This window comes from Castor canadensis, chromosome 9 (genome assembly GCF_047511655.1).
Source record: "Castor canadensis chromosome 9, mCasCan1.hap1v2, whole genome shotgun sequence".
In the NCBI taxonomy this organism is placed as follows: Eukaryota; Metazoa; Chordata; class Mammalia; order Rodentia; family Castoridae; genus Castor; species Castor canadensis.
The window spans coordinates 98,244,281-98,267,567 of NC_133394.1; the positions used below are offsets into that span (position 1 = coordinate 98,244,281).

General features: G+C 33.5%; 1 protein-coding gene and 1 long non-coding RNA gene across 2 annotated transcripts in view; one reads left to right on the plus strand and one right to left on the minus strand.

The window, feature by feature from the left end:
* LOC141410961 (uncharacterized) overlaps positions 1-23,287 on the plus strand; it is a 186,422-nt gene that overhangs the window by 144,106 nt on the left and 19,029 nt on the right. Inside the window, exon 4 of the long non-coding RNA XR_012435789.1 lies at positions 9,524-9,663. This is a non-coding gene — a long non-coding RNA (uncharacterized lncRNA). The remainder of the gene's footprint in view (positions 1-9,523; positions 9,664-23,287) is intronic.
* Positions 4,736-12,000, minus strand: Odam (odontogenic, ameloblast associated). The gene is made up of 11 exons (XM_020151673.2): positions 11,951-12,000; positions 11,173-11,238; positions 11,048-11,089; positions 10,468-10,515; positions 9,563-9,796; positions 9,098-9,145; positions 7,155-7,259; positions 6,446-6,493; positions 5,595-5,663; positions 5,012-5,173; positions 4,736-4,786 (listed from the first exon to the last, which is right to left on the minus strand). Exons 2-11 carry the CDS (start codon positions 11,221-11,223, stop codon positions 4,757-4,759), a joined length of 837 nt encoding a protein of 278 aa, XP_020007262.1. The 5' UTR covers positions 11,224-11,238; positions 11,951-12,000; the 3' UTR covers positions 4,736-4,756.

The window sequence follows — 23,287 nt, forward strand, 5'->3', positions numbered from 1 at the left end:
AATAAAATCAGAATTTTCTAAATGTTCGCTAGATGGTGAAGGAACTGTAATTCTATACATGACTGATCAGAGCATAAAATGATATAGTCATATAAAAAACTTATAACACCTATTGATCCTGTGATTTTACTCTGTTATATATGTTTTTACTCTATAGATTTGAAAGTTCATGTTTATAAAAAGAAGTGTGCTGGTGATGTTCAGAGCAGCTTTATCCTTCATGGACAATAGTTGGAAACAACTCAGATATTCCAGAATAGGAGCATGGATTATTCATATAATAATACAGCATTTAAGGAATAACGTAAGTGACTCACCAAAGCATTATGTTGAATAAAAGAAGCCAAGCACAAAGAAGTACATAGTATATAAACTAGTTGACATAAATAACAAAATAGGCAAAATTAATATATATTGAAAGAAATAAGAAATTGCTAACAGCAAAAGATAGACTAGATTGACTAGAGAAAGATCAGGGAAGAGCTTTGTGGGGTGTTGGAAATGTTCTGTCTCTTAATGGGGCAGTGAGTATCAAGACTCATGAAAATATACTCAAAATTTATGCATTGAAAGTTTTATTAGACTATGTTGAAAGACTGGATATTGATGTGTTAAAAAGGTAAACTGAAGCACAATAAAATCAGAGTTATTTTAGTGAAAAATGATTCATGAGGGGGGCAGCTCCAAGCAACAAGGGATTCTGAAAGTTCACTGAGGGAACACAATGGGGAGGTTCTTTTCAGATGGCACACAGTGAAAGCAAAGAAACACTGGTTCTAGTTATACAGCTGCCTTACTTGGTTTATTCTGTTTTAGAGTCCCTAGTTAGATAAATTTATTGGCTGCTTCTGTTTGTAGATCTAAAGTTCCTCTTTTCTTTAATACAGGGTGTTTACCAGAGATAGGCCAAATAAGTTTTGTTTATGCTTATAAAGCAGGCAAGGTTTAGGTCACTTATGAGGCCCAACTGGCTTTGCCTTCTCAGGAAATCTTCGCAGTTTGTCTCCATTCTAACTCACTTAACAGATGTAATGTTGGGGGTGAGGTCATGCATGGATTCCATATCTCAGTCTAGAATTAATGCTGTTATATTTCATAGGAAGCACTTAGTTGGGGAAGGATTAGTAGGGAAAGTTTTGATGCTATATTGTGGATTGCCAACACTGGTTTTAGAGAAATTATTCTACACAGAACTTCTAGATAAACTTGTTCAAAATATAACTGCTTCTGCTTAGTCTTTCACTGGTCTGGAAGGGAAGATTGGGTGCCAGGGTTAAAAGAAACTGAACCATACTGCTTTGTATATATTCTAATGCTATTTCCATAACCTTCAGATTCTTGTCTGCCTAACTTTGTTTACCCAAATGATAAAATTCATAAAACATTTTGAAAAAAAGAGATATATCATTGACAGTGATTATAGCATTCAGGTACTGAAGCAGATGAATACCTAAATAAAATGCAACACCTTTATATAACAGATTGGGTACTAGACAAAGGTTAAGTAATTTATTTCCAAGCCTCAAATCATTTAACTGAAGCAGTTAAAATTATCCAGGATAATAATTCCTTATTAACATAGTCTAGAGTAAAGAAATAAATCAATGTGCTTATTTTGATAATAACATTTTGAACAAAATATTTTTCTTAATTAACTTTTTATTATTTTTATGCAGTGCTTTTCTACTTTTGTACTTCTATATTTAGTATTGCCTTTGTATAATCACCATATGTATAAAACAAATATTCTCTAGAGAAATAAAGCTATTCCATACATAGATATTGTAAGGGATTGGCTCATATTATTAGATAAGCTAAGACCCACATTTGTCCTCTGCAAGTGGGAGGCACAGAAAAACTGGTTGGGTAGTTCTAGTCCAAACCCCAAATAAGTTCTGGTCCCAGTGTGTAAGCTTGAGAATGAAGTGCTCCAAAGACTAAAGGTAGGGGTGGATGGATATGCTAGCTCAAGTAGAGACCAAATATGCCCTTTCTCCACTTTTTGTTGTTTTTGTTCTATTTAGGCCCTCAAATGGGTAATGCCTGTTTACACTGGTGAGGTGAACTTCACTCACTCCACTGATTCAAATGATAGTATCTTCCAAAAAGATCCTCATGGAAACACCCAGAAATAATCTTGTATGACCATCTGGTTATTCCTTAATCCAGTCAAGTTGACACATGAAATTAACCGTCACACCCTATTTCTCAAAGTGCTCATTATTATGTCACTTAATATTGCTGAGTTCTTGAGTTAGTTATTGCTTGATACTTGATTTTGCTATTTTCCCTGAGTTCTCCAATGTGCCGTCTTGATTGGAAAAGCTATGATGATGTACTCATTGTTCCTCGATAGTCTGTGATCACATACTATGTTACAAGATGTATTCTAAGCACTTTATCTGAATAACTTCATGTAAGTTTTAAATGATTCTTTGAACTGTTGGAATTTTGGGACATAACATTCATAACTGATGAATACCTGAGTCCTATCAGATATTTTGGTGTTTATCATGTTTAATAATGAATTCAGAATTAAAATCATTCAGCACATCAACTAGGGAAAAAGCTGCAGAATAAAATGAAGGTAATTACTGGGCTACTCTTTCATAGGGGCAAATAGTAGATTCAAGGGTAATAACACCACTAAAGTCTGGAATGGTAAGATTCTAGGAATTGTGATCAACTACAAAACCTAGAATATTCACCAAATTTGTCAAAATCATCTAATACATATTCATTCACTCACTCATTCTTTTTTTTCCTTTCATGGACACATATCTACAGCAACACCCATCTACAAATAAATATGTAAAGTATATTGAATGCCAATTTTCCTGTCAGAATCTCAGCTGAAGGTCCAGAGCTAACAAAACATGTTAAAAGTGCTTTCATATTCACACATGAAAAAAAAATTGACATTTTCTGAGTACTTTGTATGAGCCCAGTATCTTATATGTGTTATTTCAAGTAGTTCTTTCAGAAATTCTAAAAGTTAAATATTGTTACCTGAAATTTATACATAAGAAAATGGAGATTCTGGATTAACTGACTTCTTCAAAGTCAAATCTGATGAAATTCAAAATCTATAGAATGCTGCTTCCTCAAATAAGCATATATCTTCCTAGGGATTTATCTTTTTGAATAAGGATAGCTATCCATGTATCTGTGTACTGAGAGCAACTACTTCACAATTTCAGTCTAATTTGATTTTCATAGGGAATGTATCATGAGGAAGCTTATAGACTGCACCTAGAAAAATAATGAGATGATGACATGTGAAAGTTGGTACATTTATATCTTAGTTCGTCGGTCTCAATTACTACACTAACCATAAACCCATAAACCCATTGGCAGCATATCTTTATTTTCAGGGCTGACACAGTTTTGTAGAGGCATCCTTTATTAATATATTTATCCTCTCTCTTTTTTTTTGCAGTACTGGGTTTGAACTCAGGGCCTCATACTTGCCACACAGGTGCTCTACCCCTTGAGCCAATCTGCCAGCTCATAATTATCTTCTTGACTTAATGATTTTAGTTTTGTGTCCAGTGTTGTTATATTCCAGACTGTGCAATGACAGAATCTTTGAAAGAAAATATAAATGTGTAACGGCAGGATTTATTGCATGATTATATTAGTTTTCTATTACATATTTAAAGAGTATATTATCATTTATAAGTAAAGACAAATTCAGGAAAGAGTGATGATATTTTATATATTTTTAAAAACATATATTAATATTGATGAAGCATAACCTGAAAGATATCCTAGGAACCACCACATCTTTTTCTCTGAAAAATAAAATGGAAGAGCATTTTAGTTCCATTAGATGGTTTTGTGTAAAATTTTCTAGATATTTTATAAATTGCTTACTGAAAGCTTTATTTTGACTGGTATTGATTTCCCATTGAGCAAAGGTTCCACTGTACTGAAATCCCTGCAATATTTCTGATTTAAAAAGCTTGAGTTGACTTTTGTTGTACAAAATAACACATTAGTGAGGATACTTTTCCAAAGAGGTGTTGGTACTATTCAATCTTGGTTTTTTTTTTTTTTTTTGTCTTCACTATGCAGCACAGGATGGCCTGGAAGTCATGATCCTCCTGCATCAGTTCTCCAAATGTTGAGATTATAGACATGAACTACTAAATCCAGATCTCCTGGCTGTATTTTTGTACACTGCTGCTGTTGTCTTCTGAAAAATGCTGAGTATTTTTTTTTTCATAGACAGGATCAGAAGAAACTCATATACATCAGAATGGAGATTTGAAACCTTTATTTTTAGTTTGTCCTTCAGGTCAAATTGTTTGCTTTTGTGTGTGCATTTTTACTTTTTAGTGTCATTCTTGACCTGCCTTTCTACCAAACTCCCACTGTAGCCTCAACAGGCAAACAAGCTCATTGTGGAATTTATTAGTTTGAGATTTTAATTTTTTTCAATATTAGCATTCTTACAATGTTTAGCTTGCAAAGTGAAATGATGATTTGGGAGAACTGATCTGCAGAGAGAGTAGAATGCATTTTAGATGGACCTAGGTATTCTGTATTTGTGTTGTCTGGGCTGGCACCACACCAGGCTTGTGATTCTGAAATTTTTATTTTCATTTTTAAGAACTTGTTTCTTCATAATCATTTTGGTAAGAATTCTTCATTAGCTCTTCTGAAAAGTTTGTTCTTTTAAGAATTGCCATGGCACTTAATGTATGACTTTGGTAAATACCTACCAAAATTTCTGAATGATTAGAACAACATCTTATGGTTCTTTTAGGCTATCAGTCTTGGCCTAGTGAGAAAAGGACATTCATAAGAAGTTCATCTTAAATTAAAATTAATATCCATTCTAATGAATTGATTACCAAAAATAATTTGGGGTCACTTTATCGAGGATTATAATCTACTATATTGTTCATTGCACTCTTACGTTTATGACTGAGTTCTATAAATTACGTGCTAACTTTATATTTTCCAATAGACAATAATAAATTACATAAAATGAATCTTTGATTACCTTCTCTTCTGGAAGCACTAGGGCAATAGTGGGATTTACAGCAGAAGTGAAAAAATTTGTCGTGCTAGGTTTTGGTGAAGTTGAAGGCATAAAAACTCCTGCACCGCCATGCCTAAAGTTTATCACTTCTTTTTGTGAATGTAGTATCATTCCTTCTTCTGGCTACAGAGAATGAGAATGAAAACGAAGTGGTTATAGGTTCAAGTAGGAGGTCAAAATTGATAAGAATATAAAATAACAGGATTAAGATTCAAACCAAACGTTATGTTCAAGAAACATATTAGCTTTGTAGATCATAAGCTATTTTTAGAATGGTTATGAATATATTTCACAAATTTAGTTGTCTTTTAATACCTGCTTTTAAACAAGGATACATAGAAGAGTTACTGGTAAGAATTCCTCAAAAAATATTTGAGGAAGTGAATGGCTTTAATCTTGGCTAGTGAAAGATTACAGGAGGAAGAAACAGTAATTATTGATGAAATTATTAAAAATTTACATTAAAATAAACATTAGCAAAGGAACCTATATGTTATCAGTTTTTGATCTTCAGTTGCTAGCCAAGTGTTATAAGGAATCTTACCACACCAGTCTCAGGAGCTGTGCCTACGGGGGTGTCAAAAGCTAATTGCTGCTGTCCTCCTGTTATACCCTGAAAAAATAGAAAATTTTAAAAAGTCTGAATTAGACTTTCCAAGACCAGTAAACATGTTTTTTTTGTCACCCAAATAAACTAAACATGCCTTGGTTTCTTAAATTATTTTCTTACAAGCAGAAATAACAGTTTATACTTGAGAAAGGGAAAAGCAATTCCTTATATGAGAGAGCTGGCTAGACAGTTCTGCTTCATTTCTGGAATCTTTGTTTCCTAATATTTCCTGCTAATATTTCCTTCAGCATAAACAAACCTTCAGAACACTAACATTGGGGAAAGTTGTCCTTGCATATGATGAAGTTAGAAAAACAACATAACTTCATAATCCTGTCTAAAACAAAGTCACTGCGTACATCACAAAATTACCAAGTGTCCTCACATCCTTGCTAATAGTGGTGACTCTTCCTTCTTTACCAATTATAGCCTTTGTCTGGCTTCATTATCTTGTGTATCTGTAAGAATCCTTAAGATACTAGATCAAAAAACTATCCCTGCTTATGAGAAATCACACTGCAAAGTGAACCATCACTGTCCTGAACTCTCTCCAAAATGACCTAATGGGAACCCACATGCTGTGAGAACTCATTCTAAATCTTCCTATTAAGGCCCCCATGCATTCCCTGTGTGCATTCTCACAGACATGTGTGGATAAATGCAATTTTGTTCAATGATAGGGGTACTTTGGTGGTTTTTGACTAACGACATTTATGTATTTAATAAATAATTAAGCAAGTAGTTTCAGAGGATTTTTTAAAAATGAAAAATTTGCATTTACTCACAGGTTCAACTTGGTGAGGAATGTATCCAAATTGAGTATAGAATGGTATCTGTCAGATTTTTGAAAAATACATTAGATTTATCCTGGTGAGTTTTGTTAGAAGTTTGTGATAAATGATTACTTAAAACTATATATCTTTTTAAGTTAATTAAATACTTTTATAGAGTTCATGTTTCATTTGGTAAAACTTATCATTAAATTGCCAAGAATCCTTTTAGTACCATTTCATGAGTCACCCAAATTTACATTAAAATTCTAAAAATTTACTGCAGATTCACAAAACTCAGCACATTGGTATCTAGCTATATCTCGAGATCAAGTGATGAAAGGTATCTTTTATTAAGATATCTACTATTCTTTTCTTTTTAGTAATTTTAATAATAATCACATGCATATATGTATATATAAAGATTGATGCTGATAGATTTTGAATGTGAGAAAACTTCACATGCAGAAGTGATTCAGCTTTGGTCTCTGATCTCCTTTTACTAGCGTCCATTCACTAGCTTAATTCACTTAAAATCCAGACTTGGAACATTACCAAATGCTCCTAGACTTAGGAGAGAGCAATATTTCCTCTTATGTCTAACAGGTCAGGCTGTTGAGTATTTGCACTAAACATACTCAGTTATTTTTTTCTCTAGGAATTTGCCTTATTCTCTCTGCCCTCAGGTGGAACTAGTCAGATTAAAATAAAACCCTCATAGTACCTGCTCCTCAAATTGCTGCTGTCCTGTTTGTTGGGGTGGCTGTGTGACAGTTTGTTGACCTTGTTCCCAGGGCAGGAGCATGTAAACTGGGTAGTATTGAAATGTCTATTTGTAGACAGAGAAGTACACAAGAAGTTCTATTAGAAAACCATAGGTCAGACCTTTTTCTTCTAACATCAATATTATTTTAAAGCCCTTTTATAAATATTATTTTCACATTATTAAATACGAATAGAAGAATGGGTAAAGCAGCCCTTCTTGAACTTTAGAAAATAACTTGCATTTCACATTTTTAAGGTACTTGTTCAAACTTATATATAAATTAATAATGAACTTTATATATAAACTTCATATTAATTAATAAATGCCTAAAAGGAGGATAACCTATATTGGATATTCCCTATGCTTTTGAGAATCTTCCTTGTACAGGGCATGATATTAGAAGTTGTAGCATAATAAATGAAAAAAGACATTAATTATTCTTTAAGTTATTAAAAGAATCCATTTACATTTCAGAATATTGGGAAAATCCAGAAATAGATAAATAGCAAAATCATTACCACCCACATTATCATGTATTGGTTTCCCCTTATCTGTCTGTAAATATTTATATATGTGTGTCTGTAGAAGGTGAGGATCATATTGTATCTATATCTATATGTAAATACATATATATGTGTATATGTACATATAATTTTGAATACTGTTTTATTTATTCACCTCATTAAGTGTCTATATTAGACATGATATTTTTTAAAAAACAACTATTTTTCTGGAAGGAAAAATCAAAATCATCTGTTGAGCTTTTTAAAAGGTAGTCATATTTGTCATCTAATTGTGAGGTTGTAATTTACTAGACCTAGGGTAGGGTTCAGACATTTGTAATTTTCAAAATTACCACCAGAAATTCTGATGTATAGCCAGGGTGGAGAGCTACTGGCTTAGTGGTTAAAGAAAAGGTGGAGAATTTTATTGTAACTCAGCTATTTACTTCATTGGGATTAGGAATTTAATCTCATTAAGAAAACCAAGTTGTTTGCTCCTTAACATGAATCAATTATATTTGCCACATATCTAACTCTATAAATGATTATGGTATAGAATGAGATAATGTCTAGAAGTAAGTTTTGTTTTGTAATGGCAGTGTGGGTGAGATAAAATTACTTAACTACATAATTATAGAATAGCTAAGTGGTATTTTTATAAAAAATTTAACAGTCTGTTGGTGAATAATACAATCTATCTGTAGCCCTGTTTCTCCAAACCCAGGATATTGTAGAATTGATTATACTAACATTGATAAGGTTTTCTATGTTGATATAATGATCCTACTAGTTTACATTCATTTAAAAAATTCTCTTATTTATTGGAAATCATCACCATTTAATTATAATATGGAGTCAAACTGGATATTGCATACGAAAGACTAGAAATGCTTTCAATATAATATTATAACTGCCAAATAATGTGGGCAAGTGTTTCTTATCTCTACATCAAATCATATATTAACAGTTTAATGGGTGTAGGTTTTTATAACCCCATGATAGGAGAGCTAAAAATTATAAATGTATCACTTTTTGAAACAAAATTCAGGATTGTACAAAGTCAGCCCATGGTGTTTCTCGTGAGTTGTTTTCCAATGCCAACACTCAAGCTGCAGAGAGGACATGACCTGGGACTTAGTGAGCTCTTTACTTCCAGTATAGCAACGCCCTGAAACTCAGGGATTCTAGAGACTCTACTTAGCTGCCTATTTTTAAGGAGCTAAGTGAGCTAGCACAATATTAACAGACTGATGCTAGCCCAGCAATGGTGGCATCTAGATAGTGATGGGTGTTGTATGGATGTCGATAGCTATTGGAGAGCTAGGAGAATAAAAAGCAACACTGTGGAACATGGAAGTAGCCACCCGTTTCTATTAGCAGGATACTCTTTTCATTTACCTGTGTGTGTTCTTGAGGCATTTTGAGTGAAACTACATAGGGTAGCATCTGCCAAAAGAAAATCATGTAAGAATTTTATACTTGACTTTGTAAACTAAAATTTCTGAGCTGCTTTTCACAGAGCTAGCCATATAACATTATCATATGCATTAGTGGGCTAATACAACACAAGAGCATCTATTATATGAGCTATCATTAGCGTGAATTGTAGTTTTTAGATGAAATTTCTCTAATTAACTTGTCCAAAACTTGTTTTAACTCTTTTGGTTCTGTAGTAGATGACTGAATGGTACTTTTCATGTTAAAAATCAGAAAATAAACCGAAGTGCTTTTAGTGATGGTAGAAACATGAGAAAAAAATTCTTGAATATGACTCCTGTCTTATTTTGAAGCTAATTGATATTCATTTTTATATTCAATGTGCAGCTCTTTTCAAGACCACAAGATCGAAGAGACCTGACTTACGTGATTAGGACCCTGTTGAGTCCGCGGTGGTGTCTGAGGCTGTGAGGGGCCCAGCTGGCCAGTCTGGGCTCCCTGGGCAAAACCGACTTGTCTTGGGAAAGGTATCTGATTTGGGAACAGTTCAGCAAACCCATCTAGAGTTGACAATGGGAATTGGGGGTGTCCTGCAATTTGAGCCTGCTGTTGCTGTTGTAGAATGCCAGAGAAGGGAGGAATCCATGGATTAAATGGGCCCTGGGAGGATACAAATGAAAGAAGGGAGGTATTTCTTTTCATGATAAAAAAAGAATTTAAATGAGTCCTGAAGAAGAAAGAAATACGACCTAAACAATTTGTACATGTTCAGTGCTGCATTATAAAAAATGACATACTCTTGATTTTGAGCCACACAAAGAGTGCTAAATTCTTAACAGTCAAGAGAAATATGAGGCAGAATGAGGTTGATGTGCAGAACACAGTTTCTGCAGTTGCTAGACTGCTTTCGAATCTTGTTTTTGTCCCCATTGGGTGGTTGAATATGATTTTGTGTAAAACAGTTAATTTAGCTATCTCATAGTTGTGGGAAGTACTACCTAGTAAAACCAAGTTCTTAGAGCCTCTTGCTCCCACCTCCATCTTGTTAGAGGGTGTTCCTCTCTCCCTTGCTATTTCCTTCTGCTTTGCCCCTCCCTACTAAATAAATCCTTGCTAAGTTTAAAAAAAGTTCTTGAAAATAAGTGTTAACTAGATTCTATTTTTACATTTAATCTTCAAATAAATGGTCATGAGAATATATAAGGCAAACTTATAACAAAAAATTGAGATGTCAGAAATAGAATCAGGATACATTTTGTTATCACAAAATACCATAAGAAATGAGCAGTAGAAAAATGTTCTCCTTAATCTAATTATTTAAGTAGAGATACCTGAAACTGCAGTGGCAAAAGTTGACCATTATTAAGGTTCAGAAGTAACTAGAAAAGGAAATATTACATGAAAATAAGATTACTACGCATGCTAAAATGATTAAGCAATGTTTACTACAGAGACAGCATAAGTCAGAGCTGGTTGATTGATTTTCTGTTAGAAGTGAGCCATTTCCCCCCCTAAGTTTTATTAAATTATGGTAATTAGAGGTTAGAGTTAAAGCAGCTTGGGATTTAATCAGTCACCCACATTATGTATGAGATTGTACAATTTGAACCCATTCCAGTGGTTTAGTAATTTTATTCTTTTATACACCTATATTAGGTGCTATTAGAATAAAATATTCAGAAGACCTTGCTTCTCTTTGGAGAACTTACAATCAAATAAGGAGGTAGGGGTAAAATAAAATTTTAGAAGCTATTTGGTATGCATGGAAAACATAAAGCTTGGAATTACTTTGGATCTGCGTAAGAGCTAGTGAATAGGATACTAGCTAGATCAGGGAAGGCTTTTATCCCTTCCCACTGCGTTCTCAAATACAAAAAAATGGAGTTGATAGTTTTAATTATTCACACTAACCTCATGGCTGTTGCTGGCAGACATAAGGTGTTGTGGGATAAGCTAGGAAGAAAAAAAGAAAGAAACGGTGAAAGGGATTTTTACAGCTTTACATGATGCAATCAGTGTACCATGAAAACACTTACCGGGGCTGATAGTGTAGCTCCCAGGAGACCAAGAAGAATTAAAAATTTCATTTTCAGATGATATGCCTAGAAAATTAATTGCAATGCTTAGCTTTGAAAGAGCCTGTACTTAAAAAAAATCACTACAAAAATAAAGATATGACAAAATAATCAGAGAAGCAATTGAGTAAATACTTCAGCATTTACTTATATTTCAGGATTTAAAATAAAAAATTTATAAATCATTATAACAAAACACTTTCTTGTTTCTCAGAGTGGCTCTTTATAGAAACCAAAATTGTTTTTTTGGCCAAAATATTCATTTGGAGGGATATGATATCATTGAAAAGATTAGTGAACAAGATGGTCATCTTTTTACTGCTCTGTACTGGAGGGAATGTGTCCTGGGGACCATGGAAGGCCCATTACTGGGGTCAACTAACTGGGTCCTTATTATTAAAATTATTTTAATGTCTGCATTGAAAAAGCACTAAAATAAAGATCTAACAATAGCAGTCCAATACAAGACAATTTCCTTTAAAAATCAAATGATATTAATATATATTAAATGTAGCAACTAAGGCAATGTTTTTCTAATTTAGGGAAATGGATAATAAAGCAAAACTGTAATACCATGATTTATAGTGTACCCAATGATGTATATTATCTCTTGTCCCCTGGATGTAAAAGTTCCTGCCATATTTCAAATCAATGATGTTATTGCACATTTAGGATAACTCCTGCAGAGTATACCAATTTTGTTTCTTAAAATTATGAAAGCAAAGATTTGATATCTTACCTTATTCCTAGGTGTAAGAAATCTAGAACCATGAAAGATCTGTGTGCTTTTTTTCTCTCAGCTCTTGCTACTCAGAACATCTCTTAAAATTTAAAACCCATTCTTAGAAAAAAAAGGACCAATCATTTTTCAAAGGAACCAGTGATTCAGTGGGCTTCAGACAATGGCTTAGCTAATAATCCCTTTCCTAATCATCTGGGTGGTTTGGATTCCCACATTTTTGGTAATGTTATTATCATTGCATTACCTCTTGAGAAATGTTTTCCTGTGATCACTCCTGGCTTCTCCTTGGCTATGACTAACTCTTCTAGAATAATTTTAGTCTACTACTTTTGTGATCTTTAAAATGGATACCCTGAGTTACTGTAAAAAAACTTTATTAAATTCAAGGATAAATGAATGATCATTTTTATTCTTATATGACAGAAGTCATAGGCCTAAAAAACAAAAATTCAAAGCCTACTAAGTGGCAATGAAGATTCTTTAGTGCTTCAACACAAGGTTGAGTGTTTGATCTTGAAAACACCAGTAGATCTTCCTCTACCTGTTAAGAAACTCCTAAAAAGTTGCTAACTTTCTATATGAATGTGAAATGAATGTCCCTATGTGATCCTATTGCTTGGAATAAATATATATGAGGCACGATGGCCTATATTTTAAAAATAGTGGTAAATTAAGATTTTGTATATCAACTTTAACATTCACATTATTAGTAAGCATTACTGTCTGTATATCATCACTATTTAAATTTCCTTCTTAAATAGAGAATAGTATTTGTTTTGAGTTTTTGTTGTTTATATTGACTTGACTCTAGTAGACAATCCAGAATTATGATACATATTATTAATTAGTTTCCCTCTAAAGAGTTATTTAGCCATTGATCTAGAACAATTAATGGTAGCCTTATCATGTAGGTTGGAAAATGCAGCAAATTGATTGAGTGAGCTAGGTAGAAGGCTTTGTATTACCTAATGCTAGATATATATTTATAATTAATGACCTTGATTTATTTAGGATATTGTCAAATTTTTAAGTAAGTTCTCAGTTTTATCAAATTTTTATTGCATTCTATTGTGTTACAGGCAGCTAACTCCATTATCAAGCCAGAAAGTTTTCAGAACTTAACACTGAATATATCAGAAACTGTGTTACACAGCCAAAACATAATCAGTTTAACTATTATTCTAACAATTAATAGTTTCATCTAGCTATATTAATGAAATCTTAAGTTAATTGGGAGACTTCTATGATTTTCTTTTTTTAATTTTCCACTATTTGAATATATTAAATAAAAGCAGTTGAAAATCCGTTTATACAACAGTTGAAATGGAAAAGAACAGACTATGCTTTAGTATTTGATAGCTTCCAAAAGACTATTTCATTTGAGATAAAGTTATATTTGGGTAGGAGAGGAAATAGCAAGGAGCACTTGTTTAATTCTCATCACATTGTAGTATGGTTATTACATATGTTTGTTTCTTTCATTCAACTCTGTGGAATGTACTCATTTTTCTATCCTTGCATCAATTACCTACTAGACTTCATTGAGTTTTGTTAAACAAATTGTTTACTTCATTCAGAGGATGGAAAAAAGTTAGAGCAGATCCAGAATTATGTCATTTTATATGGATTAAGGTGTAGAGACACAAAATGAGGAAATCCTGGACCAGAGACTGTCACTATAACTCCATTATTTTGTTTTAGTTCAATTACCAGAATTAGATAAATTTTCATTCAAATAAAAGTGCAAAAACATATTTCAATGCCAGGCGCATATAGTTGTTGAATTATAAACCAGTAAAATTATTCATATTTGTGCTCTGTTCCAATAACATAAATGATGAAGAGTAAACAACAATGGCTTTTGCTAGCCCTCTCAAAATGTTACCTTTGCTTTTTTCCCTTCAACTATCCTGACAAATCAATCAATAAGCCTAGAGAGCACCATTGTGAAGTAGACCATATTCTGTGGATCATAAAAATTGAGTTGGAATTTCAATACTCCTTATAATAAGAATCATTTCCTTGAATATGAACTATAATTGCTAGGAACTTCTAATGACATATCAATGTAGACAAGGTCCATATATCACCTCCATTTCAAAGAGAAAGCTGAAGTACAAAACGTTCAGTGACTTCATTAATTTATTTATTCATGTAAGAAATAGTTATCGTGCAGCTTCTACAGATCAATGCTAGTTATTGAAAACTTGGTGTCAGTTCCAGTCTTCAAAGAAATTAGTTTGTCCACTGTCAAAAAGGATCAGAATTGTGGCTAGAATTCAGGTCTTTTGATCCTTAATCAAGTAGTCTATCCAAGGCAAATAGATTTTTTTATGTGTTTTTTGGCCATTTGAATTTCTTCTTTTGAAAAAGTTCTGTTTAGTTCAGTTGCCCATTTCTTTATTGGTTCATAGATTTTGCGAGAGTTTCGTTTTTTGAGCTCCCTGTATATTCTAGTTATCAGTTCTTTATCTGATGTATAGCTGGCAAATGTTTTCTCCCAGTTGGTCTCTTCAGTTTAGAGAGCATTTCTTTTGTTGTGCAGAAGCTTTTTAATTTTATGTAGTCCCATTTGTCCATTCTTTCTCTTAGTTGCTGAGCTGCTGGGGTTCTATTGAGGAAGTCCTTGCCTATATCTATTGCTTCAAGAGTATTCCCTGCTCTTTCCTGTACTAACTTCAGAGTTTCAGGTCTGATATTAAGGTCCTTGATCCATTTTGAGTTGATACTAATACAGGGTGATAAACATGGATCTAGTTTTAGTTTTTTGCAGGCAGATATATGGTTAACTTCTATGAGACTTTTCTAAATTATCCTTTTCTGTTTGATATATGCAAACTGAACACATTAATCATCAAATGATATGATATATTAGAAGAGATTCTATCTTAATGGCTTTATCTTTATTATATGAGTCTAATTTTATTCTAGTTAAAATTTGTAGTTATGTGCATGAAAATTATGACTTAAAAGTGTAATTTCTAGGGGTGTTTAGCAATAAGGATGATAGGAAAAATAACACAATGTACTTTTTTACAAAAGGGTCCATGAGTGTCAGAATAGTTGAAAGAGGCTAGCACTGCTTGTGCATCCCTGAACAATGACAAGTAGGACATTTAATGGGAGGCATGTCCTTTCAACATTTGCCCATCCTGGCCTGGGCATAAATCAATTCTACCTTCTCTGAAAAGTACTTCTTTCATCCCCTGGACTTAAATGATTTCTTTCTCTACTAAACCTCCATAGTATTTATTTTATGTCTTTTGTTTTATGGTTACAGACCTGCCATTTTAATGACACCTGCATGTTTTTTTTTTTGGGCCCATAATCAGTTTGGTCTCAATCCAGTTTCTGTATTAATAAAAATCCAGAAAAACAAAATAAAACTATAGAAACTTAATTTCAAACAGAATTGTATTGTTTTAATAATTCAAATTTAAGATTGGAAGTACACACATTTGGCCAATTTCTAGCATTCTTCTTCCCATCAGACATCCAGATACATCCATGCTGTGGTCAAAGAATGTTCTTGAGAAGGTCTCAGTCAAGTGGAGAATGACCTCTGTACCCATTTGCCTCAGTTCTCCTTCAGAATTCTGAAGATTTTGATCCATTTTGTTACATTACAAATTTATCTCCTTAACAAGATGCTATGTCTTCAGATAGCAATGGCATTTTTTGCTATTGCTAAAATAAAATTTGCCATCTTGTCTTTCGCTTTTTCCCCCACCTATCTCTTTCCCTCCTTCCATTTACTCTTCTTCCTCCTTCACCCCCCCACTCTTTTTCTTCCTTTATTTTCTTGTCCATTTATTTTCCTCTCTGTCCTAACTTGATTTACAAGGCCCCCAATAATCTGGCTCTGGCTTTATCCTCCCACTTTTCTTCTTCTCACTTCTCTCCTTGTTTACTTCCTTCAACCACATTAGTTTTCTTTTTGAGTTTGAAGATGTTGAATTTATTGCTGCTGTAAGGACTTTTCACTTGCTGCTCCCTATGCCTGGAATGGTCTCTCTCCGTTATGTAGGGACTGGCATCATCATGTCATTTGGGTAATATTTTAGGTATCACCCCACAAAAGACATTTCCCAGATTACCAACTCTAAAGTAGCCACCTCCATCATGTTACCCCACTTTAATTCTCTGCAAAGCATGTGCCACTGATTTACTAATTTTTTAAAAAATATTTTTGTATATTACTTTATTTATGTAGATATATGGCTTATAGTTGAATTCTTTTTTTTTATTATTAATATGTTCATACAATGCTTGGGTCATTTCTCCCCCCTGCCCCCACCCCCTCCCTTACCACCCACTCCACCCCCTCCCTCTCCCCCCCACCCCCTCAATACCCAGCAGAAACTATTTTGCCCTTATCTCTAATTTTGTTAAAGAGAGAGTATAAGCAATAATAGGAAAGAACAAGGGTTTTTGCTAGTTGAGATAAGGATAGGTCTACAGGGAGTTGACTCGCATTGATTTCCTATGCATGTGTGTTACCTTCTAGGTTAATTCTTTTTGATCTAACCTTTTCTCTACTTCCTGGTCCCCTTTTCCTATTGGCCTCAGTTGCTTTTAAGGTATCTGCTTTAGTTTCTCTGCATTAAGGGCAACAAATGCTAGCTAGTTTTTTAGGTGTCTTACCTATCCTCACCCCTCCCTTGTGTGCTCTCGCTTTTATCATGTGCTCATAGTCCAATCCCCTTGTTGTGTTTGCCCTTGATCTAATGTCCACATATGAGGGAGAACATATGATTTTTGGTCTTTTGGGCCAGGCTAACCTCACTCAGAATGATGTTCTCCAATTCCATCCATTTACCAGAGAATGATAACATTTCATTCTTCTTCATGTCTGCATAAAATTCTATTGTGTATAGACACCACATTTTCTCAATCCATTCTTCAGTGGTGGGGCATCTTGGCTGTTTCCATAACTTGGCTATTGTGAAAAGTGCCGCAATAAACATGGGTATGCAGGTGCCTCTGGAGTAACCTGTGTCACATTCTTTTGGGTATATCCCCAAGAGTGGTATTGCTGGATCAAATGGTAGATCAATGTTTAGCTTTTTAGGTAGCCTCCAAATATTTTTCCAGAGTGGTTGTACTAGTTTGCATTCCCACCAGCAGTGTAAGAGGGTTCCTTTTTCCCCGTATCCTTGCTGTGCCACTGATTTATAACTGACCTATTTATTTGCTTATCATCCTGGTTCCAGAATTACCCATGGAATTGATTGAACTCTTTGTTGGTTACAACAACTTCACATCTCCTATTTGCCTATTCTTGTTTGCTTCTCTTCTCTTCAGTGGGAATTGATTCCAAGGGCAATTAATAAATTTTCGGTTTATTAGTCTTCACTTCAATCTGATTCTTGGGAATCTCAACCTGAGACTTGATCACAGTTCATCAAGTGTTAATTATTTCCTAGTGTTATCTAGCTCTGAATTGCTATAAAGAACAAGTTATTTTTGAGAAATAGCCTCCACTTCATTCATTTATTGAGTGTTGAATCAAGAATACAATCCCTGTGCCTTAGACCATAATGTAATATAGAAACCTAAACTCATTGGCTTGTTACTATTATATATGTTAGGAATTAGATATGATGTGAATAAGATTCAACATTTTCAGATAGGAGGGGTATAAAATGGTTAAGCAGAAAATCTTAAGGCCTTACATATACAGTCCATAGTGGCACACTTTTGATGCTTTTTATAAAGTGTCTTATACAACTTGCCCCTATCATACCATTGAAAAGAATTTCTGACATAGAAGCCTCATCTTCAGACACAAAATACATTTCTCCTAGTGAGGAGTACCTGGCAGTTTTGTAAAGGGTTTCCCAGAAAGTTTAGTCGTGTATATTTGTGGAGTAGAAAATTAGGACCAGTATAAACCTTTACAAACCTCATAGTTTACTTTATTTTTATCTAATTTTTACTTGCCCCCAATTTGAAGAGGGGCTGTATAAAGTCAAGGTTAGACATGTGGTTTCTGGAGTCACTGAGCCTGGCACAAACTCATAGTTGTAAGCTCTTGAATTATGAGCAAGTTTAAAAAAATAATACTCTACTACTCAGTTTCCTTTACTGTAAAACAGGGTAACTTTGTAGAGTTATTGATATTAATGTTCTGGGCATATCATAAGCACTATATGTTAAGTGTGTTAGATATTAGGCCACAAACACCTTGAGCATCCCCATGCCATAGCACTAGGTAGGCATTGACTATTTATTTTTCTTGAATGAATAAATGAAGCATAATATACAGATTTACCTATTCTTACAAAGACTGGCATGGTAAACTGATTGGCATTTGGTGAAGAGAAAAAAAATGAAAGCCAACAGCCAATGTGATATTACAAACACAAGACCCACAGTCTTTGTGGTAGAGGTAAGCCTCTGCCCAAATTTAAGTAAGCTTTAGTAATTGTGTTAAAATATTTAAAAATCTAAAATATTAATTTCATAGTATTATTATAGAAAATCCACTTTCTCTCATCAACCACTTTCCTTTAAATTCTATCCTTTTGTTTAGGCAGTAGTGTGCTGATAAGTCTCTGACAAAAAAAAAAACAACCAAAACCCAAGCAACTCCTCCCCCACAAAAAAAATACCCCCAAACAAAAATCAAAGCAAAGCAGAGCCAAAAAGGTAAAAGTCAACCAAGCAAACAAAAAAACCAAAATGGTCCCTGATGTGAAGCATCACCCAATTTCCATAATGTCAATATTCTTACCAAGGCCAATTTTAATCTATTGTTTAACAATTGGGATTTAAGAAATTCTTCAGCATTTGACTATGGAATCTTAAAAGTCTGCAGGAGCCAACTTCAGCAAATCACCTGATGTATAATGTTTGACTCACCCAAATAACATAGCCTTGTTGCCCTGGTCCTAACTCTTTTTCATGGTGTAACTTATAATAATAATACTGCCATAATTTGTGCTGAGGATGTAGGGTTCTTAGAGATATGTGAACCTAACACTTGTTTAGTGTCAGGTATCAGATTTTTGACTGTTTTATAAATTCATTTTCTCAGTTGATCCTCATAAGTATCTATAAAGTATAATTATTGTCATTATATTAATAAGAAAACTTAAAGAGGTTAATTATTCTGCCAAAGGTGGCATAGTTCTTTAGCAGTAGAGTACAGAATTGAATATAGTCTGTTTCCAAAATAAATACTTGCCTCAATACTATATTCTGTGTGTTTGCATGTGACCAATATATTGGATAATTTTTCCATGAATTTTTGAGCTACATTAAATAAAGTTCATGGTTCTCTTGATTAAAATGTCTTATCTTTTGTTGAAGATGCCCTAGATAGCTTGAATAATATAATCCTTGATATATTTCTGTTTTGATCAGTATCTCCCAGTTTGTGGATTTTCTGAGGCTCAACTTAGATTGTTAGGGAATTTTCTAAGATATCAATACTAAGCTAGAAAATTATTTCTGCTTCTTCATGAGTCTCAATAAACTCAGTCTTTTGTAAGGAAATAAATCCAGGATTGTTCCAATCAATAGTTTAAATGTGCTCAGCTGAAAACACCAAGCCTGAAGGTCACCTAATAATAATGCCTATTGTTCACGTCACATTTTAATGAAGGAGGTTTGATTTTATCTATTCCTGTTCCAAGAAGCTTTTCTACCTGCAAAAAAAAAAATAAATAAATACTTACAGAAACCAAGAACCAATGAACAAGTGCCACAGACAACTTTCTTCATTATGACTGCATTTACAAATGTAGAAAACATTTGTGAAAACACTGGCATTATATTTTCATAACTTTTACAATGGATATTTCAGCTTCAGTAGACAGATTCAGTTTTAGATTGTGAATCAATTTCTGTTTTTATTACATAAGAATTTTCTGAAATTTCTGATAAATGATGTTACTTGCAAAGAGTCCTACTTTTTGACATCAAATTTATGAGTACTTTGGAGGCATCATCCAAAATATAAATTTATGTACCATTTTCTTGCAGAACATATTTTTGGTCTCACACTTTCTATTCTTCCATATCTAGCTATGTATCCCAGATGTGCAATTTTCTTGAACACTCTTGTAAAACAGCACACATAACACCTTTTTCTGAATGATGATGCTAATTAGAACAGAAATAATACATTGATCAATACATGTGGGTTATGCCAAGTATAAACATCTCATTTGTATAAATCAGTCCCATTGTATTAATCCTCATCACAACCTTGAGATTTAGATATTTATATTCTTATTTTATAGATGAGGAGTATATATCTCTTTAAGACTAAAAAGTCTTCCCAAAGTTATAAGCTTAATGAGGTCCAGTGTCAGAATCTAAACTGAAGCTAACTCAAAATACCTCTTTTTGACCAACATAAAACCACATAATTTTAAAGTTTGACTCCATAACCCTAATCTTTGTATTTTCAAATGTATGCACATTAAAAAAATTTTACTTAGTGAGTTAGATGATTTTCTGGTATAAATCTGGTGAATATGAACCTGTTTCTATAACTGTGTTTTTCTTTTCTTTATATCCATACATATGAGTTGAAAATATTCAAACCTTTTGAGAAGTTATTAAAATATCTCTATTATAATGCCTATTCTGTAATATCTTGAAATGATCATTTTTTTGCTGTTATTCACAAAATACTTAAAAACTAATGTCTTAGAGATCAATCAATTAAAAGTGCTATTAAATAGGCTGTAATCCAGAAGGTATAAATGAATGAAAAAATATTACAAATTAAAAGAGGGTATGAATAGATGAAAAAGTATTACCAATTAAGATTCACTAAATTTGCAACTAATGTCATAAAGGAGACTAAAGAAGACCATGAATAAACATTATGTAATGACTTGAAATATGTCTGAGGGTAGGTTAGCTGTCTGAGTCAGACTTTGAATAAATGTTAGGTTGGGTTGAAATAATTTTCTTAAAAACCAAGGTTAATGAAATGACTTGTGGGAAATAATCCCCACAAGGCTGCATGATTGGTCTGTTTGGTTGCAAGGACAACAGGAGCAGGCTGACTACTTGAATACTCTTCCATCAATAATTACTCATCTTGAGTTCTATGGACCACAAAATCCACCGAGTAGTAATGTCAATTATTTCTCCAGTAAAGCATGCTCATTGTCTTTTTAAAATAGCAACTTGTACTTGCTTCACACAAATTCAAAGCCAAAGATATCCCTAAAAATTAAAATGAGTAAACTCTTCAAGTAAAAATTGTGAAGACACTTTTAGTACCTCCTTATAAAATGTCTCTGACTGTAGAATTGAATAATAGGAATAAAATTCCCATTGCATATTTCATAAGTATTTCAGAGAATCGATTCAAAGATTAGATGAGCCTTCAGATACAAATTCTTTTGGTACACATGGATACTGTTTGAGTCCAGAATTCACAGAAATAATTGTGAAGACCTGGTCTGGAGCTAATTGTGTGCATTTAGGAGGATGGACTTGAGAAATCTCTGGCAGCTCCCTTGTAATGGTAAATTCTTGGTGGGAGAAGTTACTAGAAACCAAATGTACTGATTTTTTTCCTTTAAATAATAAAAACATTACAAAATCAAAAGGCATATTCTAACCAATGATGTGTGCAGGTCTGGGAGCATGAAGTGGTCATGAGATTTCTGGATGTATAATCACAATGCAGCACCAGGATTGAGATAGGCCCTACAATGGCAAAAATGGAAGCTACTTAGGAAGTATGATTTCAGCAAAAATTGTTTGTTCCACACCCTTACCTGCATAAGCAGTAAAGCTTGGCGTTTATACTGTATAAATGCAGTTTGGATAAAAATATTGTTAGGAGAAGTCTCCTGATGAAATACGGGGTAGGGTGATTCAATAGTGTAGCAATTCCCCTCAATACATGAACATGATAAAGTTTTACATCTAACTTATTGTGTAGATGGCATGTTGATAGTATGGGTTCACCTTCAAAAAGTCTCACATTTGAATCTCATTTCAACTATTTACTAGCTATGTAACTCTGGGTAAGTTCTAACTAACTTCTCTCTGCATCTGTTCCTGTCTATGTAAAGTGGGACAAATTATATACTGAAGAGTGTGTATCTAGAAACTAAATCCCACTAAATAAGAAAATGCATTGATCAGCATAGTAATGATTCTCATTAAGTCATTTTGGGAAAAACATGACACATCTTGGTCTTCCAGGGAAAATTCTACATAGAATAGAGTCTGAAAAAAACCCTCCAAACTATTCATATGTTTGAGACACTCAACTCCAATTTAAAATTACCAGGCGGGAGTTTTTTTAAAGTTACTTCTAAAAATGTTAGCTTTAGTAGTACAGAAAAGAAAGCTAATTCTTTCCATGTGCCAATCCTGCTATCACACATTTTTTTCAAACCTCCCTGATTTATTGATAGTATTCATTCTACTAAATCCTGGTATCCTCTATTAAAAAGCAGGTACTTTTTTTTTCAACCAAAAATATTTATTATTAGCAGTGGTCCAGAAATTCAGCACTCAGAGGACTTGTAATCTAATAAATGAGAATCATGTATGAGCAGGTATGAGTGATATCCTTAGTTGAGAATAGAAGACAGATAAGGTCATGGTGCTTGGATAAGGGCTGGAATGATCTATTAAAACCTGAGCTGGGCCCTGAAAGAAAAAGAAAGGATTTTAATAGGCAGACATAGGTAGAAATAAAATTCCAAGAAAGTGTACATCATGTGCAAAAGCAAGGGCATGACGTGGCTTGATAATTAGGGGGATAATCACTAATTCAAGATAATTGAAATAAAGGATCCCTGTGGTAAATTTTCAGGAGATGAGGTAAACTAGGTTGTTAGAGACCACATCACAAAGGGTTTTCTTAGACAAACAAATATGATTGAATTTTATCCTTTGGCAGCTGATGGCTCTTAATTAAGCGAGGAAATGAATGCATCACATATTAGTAATGTCTTCCAAATATTTCCATTCCTCCTCCTTGATACATGTAAAGGTCTGGTTTCTAACTTGGTGACTTGCTTTGATCAGTTAGATATGAGCAAGAAATAGTATGTGTCATTTCTGGCCAGATGCTTTGACATAATGCCCCCACTTTCTTTTTGCTGTGGCCACTGGCAGTGTTCCGGATGATAGCTTTTCATCAAGTTCTGTTTTTTGGTTCCCAGTGAGAAAATGTGGAGTCTATCTACAGAGAAAGTATAGTATAAGGGAGAAATAGATCTTGTAGATTCAAGTCACTGAAATTTTAGGATTATCTGTTATTGCATATTGAGTTTGTCTTTATTATTGGGTCAGATATGTATTTTTGCAAGATCATGCTGGTAGTTGTGTTACAGACAGACTTGA